This window comes from Dasypus novemcinctus, chromosome 7, assembly GCF_030445035.2.
Source record: "Dasypus novemcinctus isolate mDasNov1 chromosome 7, mDasNov1.1.hap2, whole genome shotgun sequence".
Taxonomy (NCBI): Eukaryota; Metazoa; Chordata; class Mammalia; order Cingulata; family Dasypodidae; genus Dasypus; species Dasypus novemcinctus.
The window spans coordinates 133,752,084-133,772,787 of record NC_080679.1 but is presented as its reverse complement, the minus strand read 5'-3'; the positions used below and the strand labels follow the sequence as shown (position 1 = coordinate 133,772,787).

The 20,704-nt window shown below is 39.0% G+C and overlaps 1 protein-coding gene across 6 annotated transcripts in view; it reads left to right on the top strand.

Moving 5' to 3' along the window:
* Window positions 1-16,799, top strand: part of IWS1 (interacts with SUPT6H, CTD assembly factor 1) — a 49,178-nt gene extending 32,379 nt beyond the window's left edge. The window contains exons 8-15 of one of the 6 annotated variants that reach the window (XM_058301177.2): window positions 253-335; window positions 2,168-2,297; window positions 3,308-3,425; window positions 4,915-5,026; window positions 5,535-5,591; window positions 7,871-7,982; window positions 8,464-8,619; window positions 14,378-14,465. In XM_058301177.2, coding sequence (XP_058157160.1) covers window positions 253-335; window positions 2,168-2,297; window positions 3,308-3,425; window positions 4,915-5,026; window positions 5,535-5,591; window positions 7,871-7,982; window positions 8,464-8,592 — 741 coding nt within the window. In that variant the 3' untranslated portion in view covers window positions 8,593-8,619; window positions 14,378-14,465. Of the gene's footprint in view, window positions 1-252; window positions 336-2,167; window positions 2,298-3,307; window positions 3,426-4,914; window positions 5,041-5,534; window positions 5,592-7,870; window positions 7,983-8,463; window positions 8,620-11,370 lie in introns of all 6 variants that reach the window. The other 5 variants (XR_011649300.1, XM_004459214.4, XM_058301176.2 and 2 more) reach the window with 5 other exon arrangements.
* The last annotated feature ends 3,905 nt before the right edge of the window (window positions 16,800-20,704 follow it).

The following is a 20,704-nucleotide window of genomic DNA, read 5'->3' as shown; positions in this document are numbered from 1 at the left end:
GGCAGTCATTTTAATAGTTTTATGAGCCTGAGCAACACAGATACAGAATTTGGGGCTCTGCAAAAAAAAATTTTTAATTATCCATTTTTTAAGGAAAAAATGTTTCTTTTTTAGGAAAAACTGCTTTTAAAGTTTTGACTTATAGTGGTTGTAATTCACTATTTACAAATAGTACTGTTTGCTTTTTTAAAGGTGTGTGTGTGTGTGTGTGTGTGTATATGTAAAGTCTTTTTTGTCTTTCTTTCTGGATAGGAAGACAGGCAGTTGAACAACCAAAAAAAGCCAGCACTGAAAAAATTAACTTTATTACCTACTGTGGTTATGCACCTTAAGAAGTAAGTATTTTGTTTCCTTGAATTTTTTTCCCCTTTTAATGGAATGATATTCAAACTATCCACCAGTGTTGCAGAGATACAAATAGCAATAGCCTTTTGTCTTCACAGAAAAATAATAGTGGGTAGAATTTCCTAAATGGTGTTTCTTTCTTAGGAATTTTTCTTAAACCTTGATTCCTGATAGAAACAAAACAAATAGCAACAGATAATAATGAAGAAAAAAGAAACTTGGAAACCATTGATCTTGTTCTTATGGGTAGTTTTGGGCCTGCTAAATTGCCTTAATTTTTCCCATTGTGAGTGAGAACAGGGCAATTCCAAGAGCCTAGTTGAAGCATGTCTCATACAAGTTTTAATATGGGTCCTGTTATCGCACAAGTTGTGCCATTGGTCCTTCTGGAATAATGATGCACTAAAAGAGCTTTGTTATCAAGCGCTTTCATTGGTTTGCTCATACTCATGAGCTTTAAGAGTCAATGTTGCTTTCTCCTTGAATCAACCACTTCTATTTTTTAAATTCATTAAAGTGTTTCATTCACACATGAATATACATAAACAAGTGTATAGTAAAAGTTGTAAACTTAAAAAACAAAACATCATACAGGGGTCGCATACATCAACCCACCACCAACACCTGGCATTATTGTGGGTCATGTGTTACAAATTATGAAAGAATATCATTGAAATCTTACTACTAACTATAGTCCATATTTTACATTTGGTGTATTTTTTCCCCAACTATCATTCCCCCCCGCTTGCAGTTATTTGCTTGCTGTCTGCTTTCTGTGTCCATTGTGCGTTCTTCTGTGTCTGTATTTATTTCCGCCCTCCCCCCTTTGTGGCTTGCTTGCTGTCTGCTCTTTGTGTCCATTCACTGTGCGTTTGCATTTTTGCTTGTCTCCCTTTCTTGTTGCTGTTATTGCATCACCTTGCTGAGTCGGTTCTCCGTGGTGCTTGTGGCCTGGTGGCTCTCCTTAGAGTGTGGGCAAGCCTGCGTTCACAGGACGAGAACCCAGGGCCTCCCATATGGTAGTTGGGAGCCCAGCTGATTGAGCCACAGCTGCTTCCCCCAATTATCATTTTTTAAAATATATTTTTATTATAGAAGTTGTGAACTTACAAAACAATCATACACACCATGGTGGAACATTTGTTAGATTTTGAGATATTATCATCAGACTACTACCACCACTCATGGCACAACCTGTTTTTATGGCCGAAGTAATGCATTGCTATCTATACCAGCAAGCCAACAGCACAGTCTAGCGAGTCTGTGACTAGAAAGTTGCCACCTATGTCCCAAGAGACAGAATTAACTGGTAGGTTCCATATCTTATATATAGTATTGTCACGTTTTCTATTAATGTAATTGATTCTGGTGTAATTGATTCTGGTGATAAAATTGAGTTTAAAATACCATTGTTTCAGGAGTTTCTTTTTTACCAGTATGTCCTGCAAAGAATGGCACAGTACAGGTTTTTTAGCACCTGAAAAAAAAATTGAGAATCACTATTTAAATAGATTATTTTTTTGTTGTTATAAAACTACTTATTCTTACTGTACTGTTCATATCAGCATCAACCTGTTTTATGTAATTTGTTGTGTTTTAATCATTTGGCCTTTCAAGTATGTTTCTAGAAAATTGGAACTAAATTTCATATTGCTTTTGAAAATAGAATTAGGTATTCAGTAAATACTGAATTTATGAGTACCTCTTTAAAAACAATTTTTGGAAACATTACTAAATATGAAAGAAAAGCCAGAGAAAAATAGAGTAGAATCAAGGTTCAAAAACCTGACTTAAAAAAAATTTTTTTTAAATATCATTACAGGCAGGACCTTAAGGAAACATTTATTGACAGTGGTGTGATGTCTGCTATCAAAGAATGGCTCTCCCCTCTACCAGATAGGAGTTTGCCTGCACTGAAGATTCGGGAGGAGCTGCTGAAGATTCTGCAAGAGGTTAGAGACAGATAATCTAACTGTTGGCTCTTTATTAATTATCTAATGGTTTTTGTGTTAATTATCACAGTCCCTTATTTTACCACTCATTTGCAATTCTTTCTGCTGCTCCCTGCCAGAAGAGGAGTTTGGGAAAAGGAACATACCTAATAAAATGAGCGTAAAGGGAAAGGCCTTATAAAACTTAATTTGGGGAGCGGATGTAGCTCCGTGGTTGAGTGCCTGTTTCCCATGTACAAGGTCCTAGGTTCAGTCCTCGGGACCTCCTTCGAAAAACAAAAGCAAAAACTTCATTTACCTGTATTGAAGAAGATGATCTTGGGTAGCTCTGATGTATCTGATTGAGACGTGTAATACAATAAGGAGCATGTTATAGGGAGTCACGTGAGGCAGAAAGGCCACCGACTTCACAGTCAGATAAATTGTATTTGAATCTCGAGCTGGGCCTCCTTGATGTGGCTGTGACACCTTGGGCAAGCTACTTAACTTCTTAAGCAATTCCCGAGGAATCTCCTGTATGCCAGTCAAGCTCTTTGCTCAGTGCTTTACATAGGCACTGGTTCACTTAACTCCTCTCAACAAGCCTGCAAGGTAGGTATATTGTCTCCCTGTTACAGATGAGGAAATTAAGGCTCAGAGAAGTTAAATGACTTGTCCAAGGTCACATAGCTAGCAGGTGGCTGTGCTTGGATTCAGACTTAGGTCTCTTATTCTAAGGCCTGTGCTGACTCTTGTGTTGAACTGCTAACCTCTGAGTATACTTATTAGTTCTTACCTTCTCACATTGTTTGGTTTTACACTGAGACATCAACTCAGAGGGAATACTGAAATCTCACCTCTTGATGTGAACACAAAGTGTCTCTGTGTTCAACATCTGCATTTTCTAAAAAATGGAATTCTTGTTTCTTGTGCCTCTAAATGAACTGGGTCTTGGAGGCCCTCTAGGAGAGCCGAGCAGGACCCCCAGCTCCTGAGTGATTAATGTGTGTGTATGTGTTTGTGTTCCCCAGCTACCTAGTGTGAGCCAGGAGACCCTGAAACATAGTGGGATTGGACGAGCAGTGATGTATCTCTATAAGCACCCCAAGGAATCAAGGTCCAACAAGGACATGGCAGGGAAATTAATCAGTATGTAAATTTTGCTTTTTGTTTGTTGTGTTTATGAGTATAAAGAGAGACATGTGTAGATAGAGGCTGATTCTATTTCTACCAATATTCTTTTAAAATGAGTCAGTTAAGTGAGATAGAAAACTTAATCAGTACCATCTTTTTTCCCTTAGACTTTATATGTTTCTCAGTATACTTAAGTAAGCTAGCAATATCAAATGTAGAAAACCAGAGCGTATGTTTTCTAATCCATGGATCAAGAGAATGGGGGGGTTAGAATGCCCTGGAGTCAGTCGTGCCTGGGTTCAAATCCTAGATCCGCCACCAACCTTACTGTGTGTCCTTAGGCTAGTGACTGAAGCCTTGGTTTCCTCCTCTGTAAAATAGAGATAATTAATTATGTGCTCACTTTGGGTTACTGCGACGATTAAATTAGAGGAGATATGTATAAAGCACAGTGCCTAGCACATAGTAAATATTCAAAAAATGTTAGGCACTGCTATTCTTGTTACTTGCATAGAGGTTTCCAAACCCTTTTGTATTTCTTATTTATTGATGCCAAAGATATCAAGAAGAGTCTAACTGAAATTCATCTGCTCAAGTGTCATATTGTTGATGAAATGCTGCATTTTCAAGAATTAAAAACACTATGTCTTCATTATCCTCCTCAACTCTTCCTGGGCTCGTGTTCGAAAGTAATTTTTAAAATTTCAAGGCTAGATGGAAAAAAGTAACTACTAGTACGTTTGAATACAGGAATTATTTTTCTATTGAAATTTTTAGATTGTCAAAAGTTTTTAGAGAAGTATAGATTCTTTTATTAATCAAAGAAGACCTATTACATCTTTGATTTGCAATTTTCTGCCCATTAAATGATTTTAAAAATTTGTTTTGATGCCTTCATACAGTAGTTCTCAACTTTTTTTTCACCTGACGCTGAAAGAAGCAGGAAAATTCCCACTGGTATCTATCCATGGCTTGCTATGACAATCATGTTGAATCCAGAGCAGGGTCATTGGGAGGTTTTCAAAACATATGGACCCCCTAAGGATTTCCACTTCATTCTCAATGTGGCAACACCTGTGTTCTCTGTGTAACAGGCCTCTTGTTTTTATAGTGTGTGACATGCAGCTGTGGCCACAATGTTTTAGAACACATACCACTTGGCACCTCTGGACTTTGACTGACTAAACTTTAACAGCTCTCTTAGACTCAGTGAAGCCTAGACTTTCTTTATGAAATGTCTGCATAGCTAGTTGATGAATATCAAAGTAAATCACGTGTTATTTTCCTTAAATTTCTGTGGCTGTCACAGGTTTAGCTCACCTTTTTACATATAGTTTTCTGCATCAGCTGGAGTTATGATATGCTGTGTTTACTCTGTAGTGGTCCTGAAATAATGGGGTCTTGTAAAGAGAACGTATTGTGTGTGCCTAGAGTCCTGCCTTCCACTAGGGTCTGCTTATTTGGAAGAATAGAGAGGTGTTTTATGGACTCCTCCTTGTTACAGATGAGTGGTCTCGGCCTATATTTGGTCTTACATCAAACTACAAAGGGATGACAAGAGAAGAGCGGGAGCAGAGAGATCTGGAACAAATGCCTCAGCGGCGAAGAATGAGCAGGTAGGAGGGAACAGGTATGAGTAAGTGAAATAATGTTACTTTGCTCTATTAGTAACTCCACCTTTTTGTAAGTAAGTCTGTTAGGAAAACTGCAAGGTGGTAGGATTCTGTCTTTCCTCTCAGCTTGATAAACCTCTTGTTCATAACGTCCTTTTAGTTTTAGTGGGCTAGTGAACAATGAAGGTCCCACCTTTCAGTTCCAGAGGTTGCTTATGTTCCAGCTACTTGTAGAAAACAACTTTTCTTTTTCAGTTCCAATCCAAAATCCTAAGAGAAGAAAGTATATTTTTGGCCCAACCTATTTAGTATTCATATATTGAATGTGGTTGTATCCAGGACGACAGAGTCCTTAGTTACAAATGTGGCAGTTGAGGTTTGGTCAAAATGAAGCCTGTTACACAAAAATACTAAGTTGTACTTTTAAAGATTTGGGGTAATTTTCCCTGACCCAATGTAAAGTTTCTAATATGAGTCTGTTTAATACTTGAGTTTGCCTTTTTCCCCCCAGTACTGGTGGTCAGACACCCCGAAGAGACCTGGAAAAGGTGTTAACAGGAGAGGAAAAGTAAGTTTCTGTTTTGGTTATTTTTCTAGACTGTGTAAGAGAATATTCTGCTTGCTGCTTTGTTTTAGGAAAAATAAGTGGAACAGTGTCCATATGAGGTGATGCTTTTCAATTAAACATGGAATATTTACAATGAGCAAAGCATTGTGTTGGGTGTTCTGGGGACTATAAGGAAAATGGAGAAATAATTTATTCAATGACGATTTTGTTGCTCCTTGCTTTGTGTTTGGATCTGTGTTAAGCTCTGGCAATACTAAATAGAATTAAACATAGTCTGTCTCTCAAAAAGCTTTGTTTGTGGAGAGGTACAGGCAAAGGGCAGAGCTTAATCTAAGATGTGGGGCCAGTGTGCAAGTCCTGGGTGAGGAATGGCAAGTAGACTGAAGTGGTTGGACAGTAGTGTGGTGCCTAAGGTGGTGTGAGATAAGGTTAGAAATAGAGGTATGGACCGGATTTTGAGTGGCTTTAAATCTAGATGAGGAATTTCGCTGTATTTGTGTTCCCGTGGGAAGCTTGTGAACGTGGACATGACGTCATCAGGATTGGTGTGGAATGCTAATTCCGGTGGCATCATGTGGAATGGCCTGGAGGACAGAGGAACTGAAGGCAGGCATCCAGTTAGACACTGGGAGATCAGAAGGTTGAGAAGACAGTGCAGAGGCAAAATTGCTGGGAATTGGTGACTTGGTAGGGGAGGAGTGGTTCAGGACCCCACCAAAACTGTAGTCTAAGTGACTGAGAGCAAATTCAAGTGGAGGGACAAATAGATTGGAGGACATCGGTGAACTCGGCTTTGAGATGCCTGCTGAGATACTCCTGAAAATATCATGGGTTTAGAACAAGTTCAGAGATATTTGGCATAGCAGCATAGGTAGAAAAGACTGTTGGATCAAGAGATACACAAGAGCAGTAGAAACAGTTGAGAATTTTCTGCCCATTCTTGTGTCATCCCTCTCCCTATGACCACTAAGGAAGATAATTACCCTAAGATTGAATGGTCTGGAAATCCAGACATGTACTTCTAGTATAGCATAGTAGTTCTCAAATTTGAGCATAAAAGCCTCTCTGTGTGATAATATCAGATGCTGTCAAGGATACAGAGAAACTCATGTTGCTGGTGAGTGCAAAATGGCACAACCACTCTGGAAAATAGTTTGGCAGTTTCTTATAAAATTAAGCATGCAGCTACCATTCAACCCAGCAGTGGCACTCTTGGGCTTTTATCCCATAGCAGTTAAAACTTAATATTCATGCAAAAACCAAATATGACTGTTCATAGCACCTTTATTCATAAAACCCAAAACTGGAAACAATCATGATGTCCTTCAATAGGTGAATGGTTAAACTAGTTCATCCATACCAAACTGTTGATACAAGCCATATCTTGAATGGACCTCAGGAGCATCATGTTAAGTTAAAAAAAGGTTGCATACCACAAGAGTCCATTTGTGTAACATTCTTCAAATGACAAGAAGAAATGGAGAACATATTAGTGGTTACCAGGGGTTAGGGATGGGTGGGGCAGAGGGATGGGAGGGAGGTGGGTGTGGCTGTAAAAGATCAACAGAAGGGGTCTTTGTGGTGGTGGAACTGTTCTGATCTTGACTGGTGGCTGATAAACGAGTCTGCTCCTGTGGTAAAGTGCATGGAATTCAGAACACAAGAGAGCTCAAGTTAAACTGGGGAAATGTAAACAATAATATCAGTAGTTATGATAATGTACTCTAGTTTTGCAAGATAATTACCTTTGGGGAAAACTGGGTAAAGTTAACAGAATCTGTGTATAAATTCTTGCAACTACTTGTGAATCTGCAGTTATCTAGAAATAAAAAGTTAAAAGAAGGAAACTCAAAAAAATTACTGTATAACTTGCATATGCAAAACTCTGTAAACTCCTTTATGAGCGTGAACAATTTTCCAGACTCATTTTGACTCAGCCTGATTTTCACAGAACTAGTGAACCCAAGTAGCTTCCCTAGAAACATGAAATTGGTTAGCTTAGCGAATGAGAAAGGGGTCAGCACTTCTGAAGCTGAGGGGAAGTGGAAAGGGTTCATGCATGTGCACAGAAAGTTGGAGAAAGGTTGAGGCTATGGGTGGGTGGCGGGACCAACTAAGACAGCTGGCAGCTGGTGTGAGGCTGAACTGGCACCTGGGGCGAGTGGGGGAGTTTTAAAGAGGCACGGGGCTGGATGTGATGGGCATGAAGGAACAGTGCTCAGTGGTGTGCGGCCCCGCTGTGGCCCTAAGGAGTGTGGTTGTCCTTGTCCCTCCCTCAGGGCCCTCAGACCCGGAGATCCTGGCTTCTGTGCCCGAGCGAGGGTGCCGATGCCCTCCAACAAGGACTACGTCGTCAGGCCCAAGTGGAATGTGGAGATGGAGTCGTCCAGGGTGAGTCAGCAGAGGCAGCACGGCTGACCTCAGGCAGAAACTGCTGTTTCCGTTCTCACTTTCTGTTTGTTTAATAACCTTTCAGCACTTGAGTTTCTCTGCTTTTTCAAAAAGAGATCTGTGGTCTGGTCTCTTATCTAGCCAAAATGATTAGTCAGAAGGAAGAAAAAGATTAAGTTTCACAGCTGAGGAGCTTTATTTCAGACTTAAAGCAATATTATCAAATCAGGAAATGTCTTTGATCCCTCTATTTCAAGTTCATCTTGAAGCCTAGCCTGTTCTGATATGTTCTTTTAAAGATGAGAACTAGAACTCCCTTGGCTTCTATAAGTTTACTCCTCCCTTTCTTTTCAACTGTTAAAGTAATTCTGTTGTGAGATAGAGTAGGCATTTTTTCTGTCATCATTGTAAATACTACTCAGTGGTCTTCACTGTTTCTCAGTTATCTTTTTTTATTCTCCAATCAAATGACTCTTTCTAGCCTGGTATTCTTAAAAAGGGCCTAAGCCGATTGGAAAAGCATAAGAGGCGATTTGCAGAACAGAAACGACTCAGCAAAATGCACCGTGCTGTCAAGTTCAGCATTGAAGGCAACAGGATGCCCCTGTAGGCCTGGCCCTACCAGAGTGTCCGAGAGGTATCCCCAGGGGAGCATGCGCTGTGCACGTGCTTCAGGCGTCAGCAGTTTCCGAGCAAAAGCCTGTGTGTGTCGTGGTTAGGATTCATAATAACAGCCTTGATTGTCACATTCCTGTCCTCTCAAATATTCAGAAATTAACAAGGAAGCTTCTTCCTTTATCCATACCTTAGCTCCTAATGGGAAATGTCTTCCCTGATAAGAATTCTGGTCTTCCTGACTGGTACTCATGTTATTAGGGCCAGAATCATTGGCAGTCTGCACTGACATATAAGCTGGCTTGTCCCTTCTCATTGAAAGGGAGGGGGCTGCTTTTTCTGTTGGTGGTGGCTCAGCAATATGCATTTAACAATGCATTGCGTATAGTCTCGTAGTGAATATTTAGGAACTGAATTTGTCTAACACATACTCAATACATGCTCATAAACATGAAAGACTTTGGAAAATTCATGGGTCCAGCCTGACCCACCCTTCTTTGAGATTATTAATGCTGTACGTTGCCTACCTTCTGTGGCTTCTCCACGGTCCCTGCTTTGGTGGCTTTTTCTACTGACTCCACTCACCTGCCTGTCAGTTGATTTTGCTGTTATGTGACCAGCAAGGAAAAGCATACTTCATTTATTGAGAATAAGTAAAGTGTAAAGCAGTTCAGCACCAAGAACTTCCTCTTCTGTGGTTCCTTCCTTTTTTCCTCACTTTTCACCATATCTGTGCCTCTTAGCCACCCCTTGATATCCCTTCTCTTCCTTTTTTTTTTTTTTTTTTACCTTCCTCTCCTTTTTTTACTTTCTCTTCCTTCCATTTATCCCTTTCTTTCAGAGTAGTTTTTTCTTCCCCAACCCTTCTGTTGTTGAGACTTGAGAGCTATTGTGTGGCATAGAAAATGTAGTTAAAATTTTTGGAGAACTTCAATATGGCTCAGTGGCTGAGCTCTGGCTTCCCACATAAGAAAGTCCCAGGTTCACTCCCCGGTCCCAGTACCTGAAAAAAAAATAAATTGGGGGGAAGCAGACATGGCTCAAGCAGTTGAGCTCTTGCCTATGTTCCTGGTGCTTCCTGAAAAAAAAAAACAACAAGCAAAAAAAAAATGAAGAAACCAACCCAGGGAAAGCCTATGTGGCCCAGTGGTTGAGCTCTGGCTTCCCACATAGGAGGTCCCAGTTTCAATCCCCGGTCTCTGGTGCCTAAAAAATATATATATATGTCATACTGGCCAGCCTTCTTTGGGAAGCACGTCTTGGGTGCTAAATGCCAGGGGTCCTGGCCCCTGTTCCACCCTCTCTGTAGATAATGGGGAGATGGGAAGAGGTAGCCTGACCTGCTGGCACAGAAGGGATGCACTGTGAGGAGAGGGGGAAATTCACGGAGCACTCCTTTCCTTCTCTCCCAGGACTCCTCAGGGTCATGTGCTGGCAGCTAGGCCTGCGTCTGACCTGTAGTGCCCTGTCCAAAAAGGGGCTGGGGGTCTCCTGTTACATGCCTGCTTATTATCCTTCAACCACATGACCCTGTTCTAGAAGGTTTCTTGCATATTCACTCAGGGTTTCCACATTACACAGAAGCTAGCAAGCACTGCTAGAAAAGATTGCCTCAGAAGAAAATTGGAAAGAATAAACACTTTCAAGTGAAATTCTTGTTTATATAAATATTTTACATTTGAAACTGCACAAGTGTATTTAAAAACATAGCATGTCCTCCATTTCCAAAGTCCTGCTCTTCTCCTAAGTAAACCCTATTAACAATTTGATGTTTTATATGTATTTCCAGTAATGCTTTAAACTTAATTTTTTCTGGTTATAACTGTAGACACATTTGAGGTTTATAAACAGAAAAATCACCCATGGGTACCACCATTCAAAATCAGAGTTTGTTATAATTTTTGCCTTTTTTTCTCTTTGTATCATAAATGTAATTGAAATTACACTGCATTTAATTTTGACCATTTTCCCTCATTAAAACTTGTAGATAAATCACTTTTATGTGAATCCATTCCTCAATGGTTTCTGATTTTTTACTCCTAAATAATATAGTAACCTACTCTACATATGTTTTTATATGTTAACTTATTCTGTGCTGTGCTTTTAAAATAACATTTAAGATGACAACTTTGCATGTTTTTGTACACACCATTTTTAAAATAACTGAATTTTTAGCAGCACAGTCAGCAAGTAGCATTCATCCTGACCATTGACATAAATGGCAGAACTTTCAGAATTTTTAAAAGGTGTCAATTTTTTGGAAACCATATATCATAAGAAATGACATTTGCAAAATATAAAAGAAATGGCCCAAGAACCAAACCTTTAAACTTAAAGAGCAAGTAGTAAGAGATGCTGAAATGTAAATGAAATTAAGTCTGGATTTCTAGAAATTCTGCCTTCTCTCTTTTTTTTTTTTTTTTCACCTTTTTATTTTGAAATAATTCCAAACTTATTATTTCAGAAATAGTGGAAAATATAGAGTTCCGTCCAGTATTTACCCCACCCAGATACACCAACTTTTTAACATTTTGCCACATTATCTATCTACTTGGAATGTTTGAGAGTAGATTGTGTACATCATGCTCTGTCAGTACTTAACATTAGGTTGGTGCAAAAGTAATTGCGGTTTTTACATTGCTGAAATTTGCTGTTTGATATTGGAATACGTTCTTAAATAAATGTGATTGCTTATACAACATTTTTAAAGCGCATTTCTCGCTCTATGTTTTTTTGCTAATGACTTATTACTTGCTGTTTATATTTATTTTAGGCTATGGAAATGATGTTAGACAAAAAGCAAATTCGAGCGATTTTCTTATTTGAGTTCAAAATGGGTCGTAAAGCAGCAGAGGCAGCTCGCAACATCAACAACGCATTTGGCCCAGGAACAGCTAATGAACGTACAGTGCAATGGTGGTTCAGGAAGTTTTGCAAAGGAGATGAGAGCCTTGAGGATGAGGAGCGTAGTGGCCGGCCATCAGAAGTGGACAATGACCAACTGAGAGCAATCATCGAAGCTGATCCTCTTAAAACTACACGAGAAGTTGCCGAAGAACTGAATGTTGACCATTCTACAGTCGTTCGGCATTTGAAGCAAATTGGAAAGGTGAAAAAGCTTGATAAGTGGGTGCCTCATGAGCTGATTGAAAATCAAAAAAATCGTCGTTTTCAAGTATCTTCTCTTATTCTCTGTGAAAACAACGAACCATTTCTCGATCCTGTTGTGACGTGCAATGAAAAGTGAATTTTATACGACAACCCACAAAAACCAGCTCAGTTGTTGGACTGAGAAGAAGCTCCAAAGCACTTCCCAAAGCCAGATTTGGATGGAAAAAACAATCATGGTCACTGTTTGGTGTTCTGCTACTGGTCTGATCCACTACGGCTTTCTGAATTCCAGCGAAACCATTACATCTGAGAAATATGCTCAGCAAATCAATGAGATGTACTGAAAACTGCAATGCCTGCAGCTGCTGTTGGTCAGCAGAAACGGCCCAGTTCTCCACCACAACGCCTGACTGCACTTCGCACAACCAGCAATTCAGAAGTTGAACGAACGAATTGGGCTACGAAGTTTTGCCTCATCCACCATATTCACCTGACCTCTCACCAACCAGCTATCACTTCTTCAAGCATCTTGACAACTTTTTGCAGGGAAAATGCTTCCACAACTAGCAGGATGCAGAAAATGCTTTCCAAGAGTTCATTGAATCCCGAAACATGGATTTTTATGCTACAGGAATAAGCAAACTTATTTCTCCTTGTCAAAAATATGTTGATTGTAATGGTTCCTATTTTGATTAATAAAGATGTGTTTGAGCCTAGTTATAATGGTTTAAAATTCACGGTCTGAAACAGCAATTTCTTTTGCACCAACCTGGTTCATCGGTGTATATTTCCTAAGAACAGAGATATTCACTTAGGAAACCACATTAAGTACAGTTATCAAGGTTAAGTAAAGTTTACAGTTTATATTCTAGTTTTTTTTTCAGTTGTCACAATTATGTGGTTTTGGTAGTTTTCTCCTCCATTATTAGATTTAGTCCATGATCATTTATGTTGCATTTAATTGTCATTTTCTCTTTACTGCTCTTTTTTATTCAGTTGTAGAAATATGTATATCACATAAACTTTCCCCTCTCACCTGCTCCCAAGCTTACCCTTCAGTGGAATTAATCACATTCATCATGTTACACTGCGCTCACCACCGTCCATTGCCAGAAGTTTCCTATCACCCCAAACAGAACCTTGTATCCATTATGCAGTAAATCTCCGTTTCCCCCTCCCCCTTTCTTTGGTAACCTGTTTTGTACTTTCTGTCTCTATGAATTTCTATATTCTGAATTTTTAAATATAAATAGAATCATACATTACCTGGTCTTTTGCATCTGCTTATTTTACTCAATATGCTGTCTTCAAGGTTAATCCACATACTGGCCTGTATCAGAATTTCTTTCCTTTTTTGACAATAATATTCCATTGTGTGTTTATACCACATTTTGTTTATCCATCTATTGATGGGCACTTGGATTGCTTCCACCTTTAGGTTGTTGTGCATGGTGCTGATATGAACATTGGTATGCAGATAAGCATTGGAATCTCTGTTTTCTCTTCTTTGGGGTATATATCTAGAAGTGGAATTGCCAGGTCATGTGATAGCTGTATGTTTAACTTTCTGAGGAATTGTCAAACTTTTTTCACAACAGCTGCACAGTTTTACATTCCCACCAACAGTGTACAAGTGTCCCTATTTCTCCATATCCTTGCCAATACTTACTTTCCATTTTTTAATAGCAGCTATTCTAGTGGGTGTGAAGTGGTATTTCATTGTGGATTTGCAGTTTCCTAATTGCTAATGATGTTGAGCATCTTTTCATGTGCTTATTGACCATTTGTCTGTCTGTCTTTGGAGAAATGTCTATTTAACTCCTTTGCCTGTTTTTGAGTTGAATTGTTTGTTGAATTTTAGGAGTTTTTTTTTTTAATATTCTGGATATTAAACCCTTTTCAGATACATGGTTTCCAAATATTTTCTTCTATTTTGTAGATTGTATTTCTACTTTATTGATACATTCTCTTTACGTAGCAGTAAGCTCCTTGAATCAAGAGACTTAATTTTCTTTTCTTTGCACACATTGATTTTGTGTTGAAATACTTAGTTTACTTAAATCTAGTTGATTACAATGTGGTGGTAATAATAGTAAGAGTGTTAGTTGAATTATCTTGTGTACATCTCCCAGCAGTCCTCTAAGGACTATAGACTCAGGGAGTGACTTGCCAAGGGTTAGAGAACTAGAGCACCAGCATTTAACAGTTTACTTTACTAATTCTCTAACCTCATCCTGTTTAAGATGTGTCCTCAGGTGACTTTCTTTTGCCTTAGGAGATAATCATCTTTTATGCCAGCCCTGGTTGAAGATCATGAACCCCAAATTTTGTCTTTAAAAAGGAAAAGCATCCATGCAGAATGTTATCTGATGAAATGGGGGATCATAGTCTTCATTTTCCCTTTCCTCATCCAGGAGATTTCCATGGGCTAAACCAAAATTAAAAATAAGGCACAGACAACAGTAACAAATATTCCTTGTTGAGCGAATTTAATGTGTTTGTAATGCTGCTTTGTGCACTCTTCCTTTTGTTCCCTAAATCACCAAAAACCTAATTATTCTAGAGCTGGGAGCTCTTCTGACTGCTAACCTTCAGATACAAGATGATGAAAGACAAATCTGTATTTATGTGTTTCAGTGACTGCTCTTTAATTGTTCCCCCACTCTTAGTTTCAGGGGACCTCCAAGAAAGGTATCAGTCGACTGGATAAACAGATGCGAAAATTCACAGATATCAGGAAAAAAAGCAGATCTGCACACGCAGTGAAAATCAGCATCGAGGGCAATAAGATGCCGTTGTGACCTTGTGTGGAATGGGCCTCATCCTGATTAAGAAATGCACATTGGACTATTTGGAAAAAGATATTTTAAATTTTTTTTAGTGTATCTGTAAATGGTTGGTTCAGCTTGTATCAAATGTTGTCATAGGACTCTCATTTCTCTCGATTGTATTTAAAAGCGTTTGTTGTGTACTTTGTACAGAGGAATTCTAGTCATACTGGTATAAACTTTACACAATAAAATCCCATTCTGGTTTTGGGGGGCTCTTTCATCGTTTCAAAAGGTGCCTTCTCACTGGGGATAAAAGTTGATTCTTGATGGTGAAAAAATAATGCTTAGCTATTACAGTGATTTGTAATTTGTAACAGTGTCCATAATTCAACCCATCCAGCAAAGTCTCATTTAATAACCTCTTGTTAGGGTAAATTTTAATTGACTGTAAGTAACGAATTTAATTTGAATTCATGTTTTCTCCTTGAGGTATAGGATATTCTTTGGAGGAAGTAGGAGTGTATTTGAAAATCACTTTACCAATTGCTTTGAGCAATTGGAGGGGAGATAAGAATTATAGCTTATAGCTATATTTCCTTTTGCTCTTTTTTTATGGCACTTTTTAGTCTGTACAGACTTAATTTTGAGAAATTTCTGCTAGGTCAAGATAACTATATCCAAGAAAACTTACTGTATCAGTAAATCGCTTTAATTATAAAAATCATACTCTTATAAAAATTAGGGTAGAGTGTTTGTAAACCTCGGTTTCCAAGAACATACACGAGAATCTTGTTTGACCGTAAAGGCTTTTTCATCCAGATAGAGAAAGGAGAGTCTAAACTATTTTCTGTCTTGTGGGTTTGCTTTGTTTTTTGTTTTGTTTTTAAATAAGTTACAGGTTTACAGAACCAGCAGTGTGGTTTTACTTTACTCTCAAATTTAAAACTGCTGAAATAAAGTATAGCCATCTAGTGAAAAGCCTTAGGGATGTTGATAATCCTGATTTTTAAAAGTTCTAAACATGGCAATAAAGTTAATTTTTAGGGAAGATTTTAAATTTACTAATATAACATTTTGGTATTTAATAGGATAAGTAAGCTCTAATTATCTGGAAATTGTGCTTAGGGCAAAACTGATGGTACCAGCTAATAAGGTGAAACCATACCTGGGAGAGTTCAAAATGGTAAGAGAGAGTCTCTTGTACTAAGTTAGGTTTAGTATTAAGGAGTCTCAAACGTAGCTGATCAAAACGTTTCTTAAGTTTGAAAGTATTTCAGATTTGCAGTCAAGTTGAATGAATAGCAAAATACACACATATAAGTTTGCTTGGTTAGAGTGGTGCAGAATCTCTTTTAATGCAATGAAAACACAATTTGTTAAAATTTTCCTTCTCACCATTTAAGTTTCTGAGAAATTCCATTACACTTAACCACAGCTTGCACTCAGACAGTTGGCAGAAGCCCCCAGGTTGTTGTGGAGCCGCTAGAGCAGAGAGTTCATGCACAGGGGGTAATAAATTTAGCCCTCTTTTTTTGCATCCTTAACAGTAATCCAGCACAATCTCTTTTTTAAAAAGATTTCTAGGCTTCATCCCAGAGTTAAAATAGAAGTGAAGTCCCTGTGATCTTAGGTGTTTCTGATCATCAACCTGGTTGTAAACAACAGTATGAGGTTTTTTCCAGTAAGTTTCTACCTGTATTGAGATTGTGTTTTGGGAGGCAGAGGGTGACCCCTTTTAGGAGGATGTTGGATTAACCATTTATTCCAAACTGACCTCTCCCCACCCATCTGTATACTACTATTCCTCCCAGAAAGGCAGAAATTGTCAAGCCAAATTCCATACTTCCTCTGAACCTGTCTTCCCTGTTGGAGTTAAGCAGAAGTCCTACAATATCAGATTTGCTGTGGAGTGGAGTGTGGAGTAATATTAATATGTTGCCTGTATGTAAAACAATTATAGGGTGTTAGCGAAGTTCAAAGGAGGTGGAAGAATCTAGTGTAGTCATGGCCTAGAAATGTAGCAGAAACTCAGATTTTTATAGAGTCAAAGTCAAGTTGGCCAACTTTGTTACCATTAGGCTACAGATATGCAATTCGTATGTTCATCAGTTTTGAAGAAAGTGGTGGACTGTGTCACAAGATTACATCTGTATGCCTTGTTTTAAGCAAGATCGATACAGGTTTGACCAAGACTTAGAAGTGTTAGTTTACAAAAAGATGTACCATAAGATTCTTTTAAAGTATCTTCATTGCTTTAAAGTAGGATTTGCATTACAGAGTTTGAAGGAGCACAAATAATAAAAGTCACTTTAGGACAAAAGAGTTTGGGTCTATACTTCCAAAGACTAATTCAATTCTTTTATTATTTTTTAAAATTCAGTTCTTTTAAAGCCTGGTGTCTTGGGCCTGAAATGGTCTGTGGTCTTAACTACATGGTTAGGAACTTAGTGAGTGAGGTTCAAACATGGAGTTCTAGACAGCTAGATATCCCTTGGGTCTGTTTGACTAGAGAACAATGGGAGAGCTTTCAAACACTTTGTCAGCTGTTTTATTATGATCTGTTAGGTATTGGGTTGGAAGTCAGGAGACCTGGGGTTTTGGTCTTTAATATGTGAGGCTGTCTTGTGGGTGAGGTAGATCCAGTGTTCCTAGTTTGAAAGTCATGAGAGAGGCACACTGCTAAGTGCTGCCAATTCCCAGGAGGACTGATTTCTCTTAATTCTTCCCCTTACGTGATTGTGAGCAAGAAGTGAAGGTGCATCTATCTTTCATCCATTTGTCTATTGATTAATCCATCTATCCTCTGAACATTTGAGAGTGGATGGCATAGATCATACACCTTGAACACATATACATTTTCTACAAACAAGGGTATTAACCACCATCAGTTCAAGAAATTTCACTTTGATATAAAGCTTACATTCTGTAGCAGTTTGATACTGTTTATGAATTCCAAAAAATAAATATTAGATTATGTTTGTAAACTTTGTTCTACCAGGCATATCAGATTATATTGAATTCAGAAGTTTCACTTTTGCTTGATTAAATGATTAAGGCTTTGATTGGGCCATGTCAGTAGGATGTTGCATCCCATCCCCTTGGTGGGCAGGGACTCACAGAGAAAAGACATGGCAGAGAACAGAGTTGGGAGTTTTGGAACTGGAGTCCCAGGAACTAAGTACATAGGAGAAGAACATAGAGAAAGAGTGAAGTTTCCATTAGACAGGGCAGACACCCCAGGAAGAGAGGTGAGCCGTTTGCCAGATCGTTTACAGCTGACCTTGTGGAGAGAACGAGCAGCTGAGCCCAGAGCAAAACGAGCTCCAGGAGAGAGAGAGACTTAATCCGGCCTCCAACTGATACTGGAAGAAGCTGGGACCAGAGAGCCTTAAGGGGAAGGCCGAATGTCAGCAGTCATCTTGCTCCAACATGTGGCAACAGTCTTTGGTGAGGAAGTAACTTAACACTTTATGACCTTGACTAAGCTTCTACCCCAAATAAATACCCTTTATAAAAGCTAACAAATTTCTGATATTTTGCATGGGCATCCCTTCACCTGACTAATACACATTCTATAAATTTTTTCTTATGTCTCAATATTGTCACTTTGAACTTTTTCTCCATTTTTAGATTCCAGCCAGTATCATGTAGTGCATTTGTCATCTCTTCGGTTTCTCTTTCAATTGTGGAAATAGGCGGTGGACTTGGCCCAGTGGTTAGGGCGTCCGTCTACCACATGGGAAGTCCGCGGTTTGAACCCTTGGCCTCCTTGACCTATGTGGAGCTGGCCCATGCACAGTGCTGATGCGTGCAAGGAGTGCCGTGCCACACAGGGGTGTCCCCCGTGTAGGGGAGCCCCACAGGCAAGGAGTGCACCCCTTAAGGAGAGCTGCCCAGCACGAAAGAAAGTGCAGCCTGCCCAGGAATGGTGCCACACACACGGAGAGCTGACACAAGATGAAGCAACAAAAAGAAACACAGTCCCATGCTGCTGACAACAACAGAAGCGGACAAAGATGACGACGCAGCAAATAAACACAGCAAACAGACAACTGGGGTGGGGAGTAAGGGGAGAGATAAATAAATCTTAAAAAAAAAAAAAAAATTATGGAAATACTTATTATACAACATAAATCTTCCCATCCCAACCCCTCCCAAGTGTACCATTCAGTGGGATTAATCAATTCACAATGTTTGCTCTACCCATACCACCTTCCATTACTAAAACATTCCTATCTCCCCAAACAGACACCCTACATCCATTATGCATTAATTCCCCATTCCCACTTGCCCTACTCCCACTCCTGATCACCTGTACTCTATTTTCTTTCTCTGTGAGTTTGCCTATTTTCAGATATTTTCATTGTGGTTACCATGGGCTTAAATTTAACATCCTGAATTTGTAACAGTTTTGTTTGCTTTGATGCCAATTTCAATAGCATACATAAACTATGTTCCTATACCCTTCCATTCCCCACCTTTATGTCTTGTCACAAATTCTTCCATTACTGACTTCTTTTGTTTTTAGCAGATTTTTATCTATTACTGAAAATGCAATACTGACATCTCCAACTATTGTTGTCTGTTTCTCCCTTCAGTTCTATTCAGTTTCTGCTTCATGGATTTTGAAGCTCTATTGTTTGGTACATATATGTTTATAATGGCATGTCTTCCTTTGACCCTTTGATCATTATCACATGTCCTTTTAGGTCTTAAAGTCTTAACTTTTCTCTTAAAATCTGTATAGTCTGATAACTACTATAGCCACTTCAGGTCACCTTTAGGTATTGTGATGGTTTGGAGCTACGTGCCCCAGAAAAATACATTCTTAAGCTTGATTTAAAAAACAAACAAAAAACTTAATCCATTCCTGTGTTGTAAATAGGACTTTTTTATGAGGTTACTTCAGTTAAGATTTGGCCCACCTCAATCAAGATAATTGTTAATCCAATTGCTGGAGTCCTTTATAAGCAAAATTAAATTCAGATAAAGAGAAAGCCACAGAGGGAGCAACCAGAAGCTGAACCTCAATGGAACCTGTAAGAGAAAGAAGAAGACAGGAGAAGCCACCTTGTATGTTGCCATGTGACAAGCCCAGGACCATGGATCACCAGCAGCCAGCTCCAGACCACCAGTCTTCAGGAGGAAAGCATTGCCTTGATGATTCCTTGATTTGAACTTCTCCTAGCCTCAAAACCATGAGCCAATAAACTCACATTGTTTAAGCTGAACCATTGAACTGTATTTGCTTGAACAGCCAAGGAAACTAAAACAGGTACTGTCTTCACGATGGATCATGTCTGTTCTGTCTATCTCTGCCTTTTGATTGGTGTATTTACATTTAGTGTGATTACTGTTAAGGTAGGATTTATGGCTGCCATTTTGCTACTTGTTTTCTTGTCTCGTTCCTTATTGTCTTATTTTTTGTTAAATTTTTTCTGGTACAATATGCCTTTTTAATTCCTTTGTTTCTTTGCTCTATTAGGGGTTTTTTTGGTTGTTAGTTTTGGGTTTTGTTTTGTTTTGGTTTTGGTTTTTTTTAATCCTTAGTGGTTACTTCAGGGATTGCTATTAACATCTTAACAAAAAAACAATCTAGTTTGGATTCATGTCAGTCTTATTGGAATGGTTATTTCATTTTCCTCGTGGGTCTCTGGTCCACAATGAACCCTACTCGTTCTCGTTACTCTGGAAGCCACATCCTGTGGAATCTAGGAATAGGAAATGGAGCTGCAAGAAGAGAGGTGTCTTGGTTTAAGATCCCGTTTCCTAGCCCCTAGAATAATGCAGTCCCAGGAAATCGAACACTGCCGTCAGTGACTGCTTTTAAACATTTCCTCGTCACCCACTTTGGGTCAAAGATGAACAACCTTATCATCAGAACCACCACAAGTATTGTCCCTAATTATTTGAGGCATTGCTTGAGAGGAACCCCATCTTTTCTCCAAACTGATTTTCTCCCTCCCTAAATTTCTTCCTTCTTTAGGGTATATTCTGCCTACTGACCAGTGTGGTCTAATGGAAAAGCATAAGCTTTGAAATCAGGCTTGCTTGGATTCAGATCACCAGTCACCAGCTTTATGCCCATGGGAAAGACTCTCCCTCTAGGCCTCAGTATATCCATCTGTAAAATGGGGGAGCTGGGCAGGTCTCCATGATCCTGATCTGTGGAGCTCCCAAATGTGCATGAGTCTGCTTCGTGTTAACACGATGCTGAGTGCCATC